At 35.4% G+C, this 8,808-nt stretch overlaps 2 protein-coding genes across 2 annotated transcripts in view; one reads left to right on the top strand and one right to left on the bottom strand.

Annotated features, from left to right (window-relative positions):
- Nucleotides 1–101: 101 nt before the first annotated feature.
- ASPA (aspartoacylase) lies at nucleotides 102–8,096 on the bottom strand. The gene is made up of 6 exons (XM_027690851.1): nucleotides 7,656–8,096; nucleotides 5,062–5,257; nucleotides 3,789–3,882; nucleotides 2,920–3,027; nucleotides 2,192–2,301; nucleotides 102–1,656 (listed from the first exon to the last, which is right to left on the bottom strand). Exons 1-6 carry the CDS (start codon nucleotides 7,895–7,897, stop codon nucleotides 1,444–1,446), a joined length of 963 nt encoding a protein of 320 aa, XP_027546652.1. The 5' UTR covers nucleotides 7,898–8,096; the 3' UTR covers nucleotides 102–1,443.
- A 116-nt stretch (nucleotides 8,097–8,212) lies between these two features.
- The window catches only part of SPATA22 (spermatogenesis associated 22), a 7,050-nt gene continuing 6,454 nt past the window's right edge, over nucleotides 8,213–8,808 (top strand). The window contains exon 1 of the mRNA XM_027691206.1: nucleotides 8,213–8,219. Within this exon, the coding sequence (XP_027547007.1) occupies nucleotides 8,213–8,219 (7 nt within the window). The remainder of the gene's footprint in view (nucleotides 8,220–8,808) is intronic.

Raw genomic sequence — 8,808 nt, 5'->3', positions numbered from 1 at the left:
CCTTGTGTGGCCACAGAGCTCTGGCAGATCACACAGACTGGCTCCTGTCTCGAGACTCTCACCAAGGACACTGTGAATGATGACTGGAGCAGGTGATTCTGTGCTTTTTATACAGAAATGTTTATTTAAATTAAAGAAATAAAACTTGTAACTCAATAAACATTCTGTCCTCTGTTTTTATTTGATTGCCACAGAGTTACAGAAAGACAAGGAAAAAATACTTTAAATTTAGTAGTAAATAAGGAAGACATCACTTTTCAAAAGGTATAATGTGGGAGTTATCTGGACAATTAGTCTTTCAGTTAATAGTTAGAGTATCCTTATGAAAGTTCTTTATGTTTATCACTAAATTGTCAAATATGTTAAAAAAAAACTTAAGAAAATAAATTAAACCCCCGTTTTCTTCTCTTTCTCAGTTCCTATGACAGACTTTCTCTCTGCAGATACAGAACAAGTCTTGAAATTCTGAGAAGTCTCCCCATATGGAATTCTTCCGAATTTCCATTCTGAAATACTCAGGTATGGTTTGTGCATTGCTCTTCATCCAAACCCAAGTAATTGCTTAAATCTTGCCTTTTTCTCTGAAAACTTTTGGGGTACAACATTGATGAAAGTTTTGTTTGGAAAATGTTATAAGCAGTAGGTGGATACATCTAGGAAGTTAAATGACTGTAAAATTCTGTTTTTTCCATTGCAATAGAAATTTTCTTCTAAAGGTTCACTGGTTAAGCACATCTTTTCTTTCTGAATTTCAATATTGCTCCAGTAGGTTTCCAACTACTCAGTACTTCCTAAAGTCAACCCTTTCTCTCTTTGAATCAATGTTCAATCAGAAAGAGCTTGAATTAATCTTGTAATACTTGAAAAAGCTTTACATTTCATTTTAGTATATTTTTCTCAGGAATCCTGTATTTTTAGCTTATTTTTATCTTTGTAAATATAAAAAGAAAAACAAAACAAACCCCAAGGCCTCCACTTCAGCACAGTGGGGATTAGTCAAATATGCAGATAATATCATTTATTATACACCTTTGTTTCTCTCTCCTCAGCTTTTCCTTTGTCTCACATTTTGTAAGTTTATCTGAGGAATTAGTTTCAAGGATCTCACCCCATTTGAAAAAGTGTTGGTTATTGGAGGTTTGGGGTTATAAAACAGAAAAACTGTAGAGTTTTTTATATATAATGTAGTTTTGTGGATAAGCATCTTCATAAAAACTTTATAAAATATTCTTTACATCTCTAGGAATCCTTTAGAACAAGTAAACAGGAGTCATAATCAGCATTCTGACACTATGTCTCATCTTAAAAGTGCTCAGCAAGGTTAATTAAATTACAATTAAAAATTAGATTCTGCATTTACTTATTTATTCCATGAATTACTGCTGAATGACCCTGGATTTCACAAAGAAACACACTTTTTTATGGAAAATCCACAATAAACTCTTAAGAAGTGCTCTGGTTTGAGACTGAGGACCTGAGGTGTTTTGCATTGAGTTTAATTTTCTCTGTTTTTACAAAAGCTTGTTTCTTTTCATAATATGCAGCTTCATTAATAAATGTTGGATAGACTGTGCAGGTCCCTTGATATGGAATTACTTTTCCATCAAGAGTCAAAAATAGAGGATCACCGTTGGTCAGTGGCTGCCAGTCTTGATCCTTAGGGAAAGAAAATAAATAGGATATATTTACTTTCAAGTTTTCATATATTCTGTAATTCCTGAGTTTATGCTCAATAATTATAATTTCTGCAGTTTATGACAAAAGCTTTTAGAAGAATTCCTTTTAATCTGCAGCTGGTAATTTTGGGTGTCTGGCCCTCATTTTCAGGCTGGTAGAGAGTTCACTGGTAGAGGTGAACTAGAAGGAAACTGCAGATGCTCATAATTGATTAAATATATTCTAAAAAATTTTAGAATTCAAAATTATGTTTATATTTTAAAATATAAGCTGTCATATTGTCTTTTTCTTCTCAGTTTTAGGTTCATAACTTATTTTAGATTCAGTGATTCCCAAGTCAGTCCCTGAAATAGTGATGACCTTAGTGAACCATAGGGAATGTCTGCAGTATTCAATAAACACATTGGGAATATTGGTATTTTAAATATTTATTACTAAAATATACAACAATGTAGCAGGAGCAACACAAGAATACATAGAAAATGTCAGAAATAGAAACTATTCTAGTATTTACCTGCAGTTTAGGGTGAATAATAGCAATAATTTCATCATTCTTATTCCTGGGATAATCTACTTTCTCCATTATTTTAAAAACCTCGATTGTACACGGTGGAAATTCCTTTCCTAGAAAGAATAAATGTAATTTAATGTCAAAATGAACAACTGCCTGTTAAAAAGAACAATACATTATTTATTCTCTTTAGAATGGCTCAAACTGTTGGGTTGTCCCCTCCAAGCGAGTTGCAAAATGATGATCCAGTCACACATTGTAGCATATGAAGCCCAGGCCTAAATTTGCTGCTGAAATGTGACTTTTCCCTGCATAGGTAAAAAGATCTATTTTGTAGATGAAGAAATCAATGAAAGGCCTGTGTTTGGTAATGCTGCACAGCACAGAATGGTATCAGTGGTATTTAATCTTTACCATTGCAGCACAATAATGGAAATTCTGACATGCAAAACTGCATTATATTCCTTCTACTTCCAAAAAAAACCCCAAAACCCCACTGATAAAATGTACTCTGAAAGAATTTTAAACATCTATTTTGCCAGGATGTATTTTAGATAGTACCCTGGTCTAACCAAATCTTACCAAATGTATTGACTTTAATTTTAGAGAACTATTCTCTCCCCATCCCTTTGTACCTGTTTAAGGGTAACAATGTTGTAGCCCAACCTATTTTAAATATTCTCTTAAAACAGCCCACTGACATGACACAGGAGGTTGTAATCTCTCATTACCTTCATTAAAAAGCTGCACAAAATCAAGGCCATGTTTGACAATCTTCCTCATTTTGTCCAAAATATCAGCTCTAGCAACACCTTGTGGCTGGGGCCCCACCTCGACACCTGTTTGCAGATGAGGGAGATTATTAATGTTGCAATAACATAACACAGGCTAACACAGCAAAAATAGGTGTCTGATGGGTCAGTGTTTAATGTTTTTAAGAAGAATTGTAAAGCACAGTTCTGTGAGTTTTAAGGCATCAGATAATTTATCTCACCAGTTTGGGTCAGTTAAAGAATTGTATGTACATTTTTGAGTGTGCTATGAGGGTAAGAGAAAGAGTCAATATGTATTTGTTTCTCTTATTCTTTCCCTCATGCTGTCTATTCATGCTGCATTTTAGAGAATTCATTGTTTAATAGGAAAAGCAAACTAATGATTATTTTTTTGTTATGGTTGTGATTCCATAAATGAAAAAGTTAAACCAATTCCATGCAGAACATCAGTTCCCCCTTCCTTTATCACATCATCTCTTCCTGACTAACAAACAGTGTTTCAGCCTTATTTAGAGGACATAAACATTGATTTTCTGGTTCTGTTACTTCCTCCTTCTCCTCGTATATTATAAACATTTTCTGCAAAAAGTGAGTTAATTGAGTTTAAGAATTTCCATCTGGCTCCTGTATTTTGCAAGCCAGAACTCTGATTGTGTAAATCAGAACTCTTCAGAAGAATGAATAATCATATAAATTCAATTCAATAAGCACATTGTCAAACAAACAACTACTGGTGATCATAACACAGTGGAACGAACACATCTGGAAACAGCCATGTTTTAAATCATTTATGGTGGCTTAAAATAGTCTTTAGTTTTCATATTTACCGACAGGATGTTTTGCTACAGATCGAGTTGTTGCATATTTCAGGCTGGGATGTTCGATGAGCAGAGCAGGGCAGGGTTCTGGAGCCAAAGCCTTCTGTGGAGACGGTTTAAAGATGTCTTTGTTATGCAAATGGTTTAAAATGTTGTGCCACAAAAGATTACTGATGCAGAAGTGATTTACACAATGTCTTCAATATGTTGCCTTTATTTCAAGGCCCTCAAGGAAGTAGGACATCTTTAGAAAATGCACAAAGCTGTGTTTGTTGGTCTCAGTTCCATTAACTCGGGCCAGGCAGCTCCACTGAACCACAACTGAGCACAGTCCTGGTCTGAGACTGCCAGCAGAGAAAAATCTCCCCAGCAGGGTTCCAAAACTTAGGATTGAAATACTGCAAAGCAGATTTCAACTTTGTTTTGGTTTTGGTTTGTTTTTTTTTAATGTTAGATTCTGTTATGAGGACACAGATTGTGAATTAAGCCTTATTTCAGTTTTCTTTTTTGCCATTTTTGCTGGTTTAGACACCTTTCTTGATGACTGCCCATCATTGCCCTTCATGTAATTTTATAGCTCCAAATATCTTAGAAAGATTTACATGGAATACATATCATAAGAAAAAATTAAAATGTTAAAATAGATCTTGTTTCTAAGGAAAAACCCCTACAATTCCACACCTTTGGCCCAACCTGGCTTCCATCAGTCATTGTCCAGGTCACTAGAATTCAGGCAGGTTATGCTTAAACCAGCACTTTTGCAAACCTGACTCTATTAAAATTTATCAGCTTCAGGAACAGCAGAATCAAACAGATTCTAAAGCCATATCACTATTCCTATAAATACTGATGAAGGGAACATTTCTCATTACCCAGTTCCATTATTTTTTACATGTCTTTATTTAATGAAATTAATGTTTAACTATTTAGCATGTGTGACCCAAATTTATCCAAGTTCCTGACAGATCAGTCTGAAAGCAGATTAAATTACATTAATTTTCATAGATGTTATTCTAAGCATTCCTTTTTGCCCATCAGTCTTACTAATGCTCATTTTAATACATGAAGATTATTATGATGATTTAAAATCTGAATTACCTGATATTATAATCAAATTATTAATTATCTCTGATTAAAAAACCCCATCCTATGAGTAATTAAATATTTTAAACAGTTTTGCAGAATAAAAAATAGTATATTTAAAGAAACTACAAAATAATATATAGTAATACAACATTACAACTAATAATCTATTTTAATAGTTCATTTAAATTAGTTTTACCTTGATATAATGAACCATTTGAATTGTAAAGTCATCCCTGGAGTTTTCAAGAATAAGGGTACCACCCATGTTAGAAGTGGTGTTGTGAAGGTCAAAAATAAGGTCATAGGCATCATCACTGCCTTTTGGACCAAATATATGATTGATTTCCTGAGCCCTTCTCACTTCATATGGAATATCTTCCACCACTGGCCTGCTGTTAATATCAGCACAAAGAAATTAGTGAGCTCATTCCATGGCTTTACAGTCAACAAAACATGTATAGCCTTTTCTTTTGACTTTAATTCCATAATGGACTGGAGGTGAAATCACCTATTTAATTACCAAACTCTTAAAACTGGCTGAATTTGTGCTTGAAAAAAGCAAGTGGGATTGTTCCACAGGTATTACTATTATGTGTCTTGTGCAGAAGGGTGTTAGAATTATTCAATCTGATTTTAGCTGGAGACAATTTACTTCTCTCATTTCTTTACATCCCAAAATTTCCCCCTATGCGTAAAACCAACTAAAAATTTGTCATCAACTTGAAGCACTTCCAAGACTGGGTCCACCTCCTGCTGATGACAATATTCAGACATCAGTCCATGATGTTTTGCCTTGGACATCACTCTCAAGGTCTTTTGTGACTTGTTTTATTTCTTGTCTTCTCATACTCCATTGCTTTCAGCCCTCCTGAGTCTCAAAGCTCACAGAATATTTTGCTGCCTCAAATCTGTTCCTCCTAAGTTTTAACACTTGTGATTTCAGGTGACTAAGCCTGTATTATGCTTGAAAAAAAAATGGTCTCAGCCCAAGGAAATGTGTGGGATCTGCTTCCAGTCTGTGTGAGGGCTCTGTAGGACACAGGACACATCTATCCTGTGTAATAACAGTGTATAAAGCTTCTGTGGCCTCAGACCTGGTCCCTGTGGACAGTAAATCTGGTTTGGATGACAGGCTTGGGACACCACCCAAGTACAATCCAGACACACTTGCAGTGTTTTGCACTAAATTCAGTTTTCTTTCTCCATACAGCTCGAGCTTTGTAATATTTGAATTTTGTAAGAAATACTGGTATTATGTTGCATAAAGAAGGTTTTTTGTGACATGCTGACAAAACACCTTACTAATTGCATGGGTATTTAAGCAGCACAGGAGGTTGCTGAGGAAAATTATGGGATCACTACTGCTGGATCATTAGAAATGGCAAGACATAATCTGCTAGGAATGTCTACATGCAGTTGATCCAATGGTGTGATGGAGGTGGATTAGATTTTTTTTTTATGTGAGCCCCTAAAGCTCCTTTTTCTATTTCTGACTCCATGTATCACATAATCTACCTTTGTATTCTTTAGTTCTGTCTTTGTAATTTGAGGTTTCTTCACATAAGACTGTTAAATTTATGCTTCTTATTGAAGCCAATGGGACTTACACCATTACTTGGAACAGTATAAGGATTTCACTCTCCTTCTTATTTTGTAAAATCTTAATTTATAATCTTGAAGGTTACACTGAAATGATCACAGGAAGCTACTCCACACAGTCAGCAGTGCTGTAATAGGACCAGGCAACTTCATAGGATTTACTGAGGAGTATTATTTAAAAAATGAAGACAACCTGCAGGTGTCTTAATCTGCTGTTTTTTCATGTGTTTTATGTTCAAAGCAGCTGAAAGCAAACAAAACCACTTTTGGGTTTTGTATGTTTTTCCTAAGTAAACAATTAAAAGAATGACCTCAACGCTTATGTGTTAACATCTGTTTATCTTAGATATAATAATCAACAAAAAAGTTCTAAGATGAAAAGGCAGCTGAAAAGGTGTGTAGGGTAGGAGTAACTATGTTTGCAAAATATGTATTTCCTTCAGTGGTATTCACCTTTACCATTAAAAGTGTTCTGAAACAGAATTACCTGATTAGCATGCAACCATACCAAGAATAAGAATGTTTATACAGCAAAGTACACCTCTGGAATAGGTATCTCAAGAGCACAGAAACTTCAAATCCTATTCAAAATGTAAAATCAGTTACTGTTTTACAGTAATTACTGGTTGCATTTCTTCTAAAATAATGAGTCAGTTAAATTATTGAGATTTTTTGGCTATCCTTTTGCCATAGATTATTTCTAATTTAGCTAATTTCAAGTTTTCATCTTTTACTGTACATAAGTGGAATTAAATACAGTTCCCTGCTTTGTGTGCCATTCTTTCAGATACTCAGATGTCAACACTTAAATTGCTTTTATCTGCCATTTCCTGCAAGTGTAATTGTATTCAGAAGAGCTCCAAAGCTAAATTGCACAAGACGTGAGAAATAATGACTTTGCAACCCAGAACTGTGATACTCCAATTCACATAAATACAGCTGATCTAATTCTATTTTAAAATGCTGTGTTTAAGGTAATGTGTTGGCTCGAGAGTCATTCTACCAGCAATGGGAATTAATCTGTTAACACTCACGCAGTTCATTCTTTTTTGGGTTAAAGGTCAGTGATTTCAGTTATGTGACTGCACAGTTAAAGCAGCAGCGGAACTCGTGTTAACATTTTAATCTGGGAAGGATTTTTAAAACTACAGTTTTAAAAGTAAAAACAACAGAAAGTCCAACTGTTCTTACCCAAGACTGTCAGGGTCAAAAACCCGGTTGAGATCACAGTCAATGTATCTCGTGCACTTCTCCACAGCTCTGGGGTTGGTGAGAAATGGTTTCACTTCCATTCCGGGTCTTTGGATCTCAGCTCCGTTCTCTTGCCAGTGCCTGACCAGTAACACCCCTGATAACTCATTGCCATGAGTTCCCCCGAAGATACCGACCCGTCTCACCGGAGGTTCAGCAAGAGCAGAGGAGGAGGAAGTCATGCTTTTCAGCAGCTCTAACAATTGCTGAAGGCAAACCAGAAAATAATAGTAAAGTAAAACTTTTGCCTCCAAAAAGAAAAAAAAAATTCAGTAGGAGACTCTCTAAGCCTGTTTAGGTCAGATGGGAAAGAAAGTGAATGAACATTTCTCTAAGAGTTCTTGACTCCCGTTTTGAGGTGGGAGTTGCCAACCTGACCCTCCTCCCTCCCAAGGAGCCTCCCCTCCAGTTTCCGTATTTAGTAACGTCTCCAAGGCTGCTCATGGTACTGTTACACAGTTCAAAAGTTAACTTCTCCAGGAAACCTCTAATAATGTATGCTATGTAGGTAAATCCTGTACTAATGACAGTATAAAAGACTTTTTTAATGTAAACTTTAATAATGCACTTATATATCTCTGACATTTTTGCACTGCACTACGTGTAACAAGTATTCTCATGTTTGGTTACATAAATATTACACTATACAAGGGCAGAATAATTTAAAGGGAGCAAAACCAGTAGAATAAGAATCATATCTTGGCTCTAGTCCTGCACAAAATGCTGAAACATTAAGTATTTTAATTTAAAAAACCAAAAACAGCTGAGTTCCTCAAAGCATGTTGGGGCTTGTACGACCTTTTTCATTTCAGAAATCTGAAGAAGAGTGATTAGAAGGAACACGAGCTGAAATTACAGTGCAATTTATCCATGACTGACTTACCAAGCGTTCCTGGCTCCAGTTCTATCTCGGGATCTGCTAACACAGACCTCTAACACACTGAAACAACTTTGCCAGGGACAACCCTCTAACTTCTGCAGTCTCTTACTAAAAAGGAAACAGATCTAGACCGTGATGGGACAATAGTTGTGTTCTTCCCCCCAAAAAAACTTAGTCAGCAACTTTTCTTCCATTTCCAAAAGCTTTTGAAAA

This window comes from Neopelma chrysocephalum, unplaced genomic scaffold (assembly GCF_003984885.1).
Source record: "Neopelma chrysocephalum unplaced genomic scaffold, ASM398488v2 Primary Assembly neopelma1_82, whole genome shotgun sequence".
Classification (NCBI taxonomy): Eukaryota; Metazoa; Chordata; class Aves; order Passeriformes; family Pipridae; genus Neopelma; species Neopelma chrysocephalum.
Note: the sequence above shows the minus strand (reverse complement) of the source record. Positions and strands in the feature narration are given on the sequence as shown.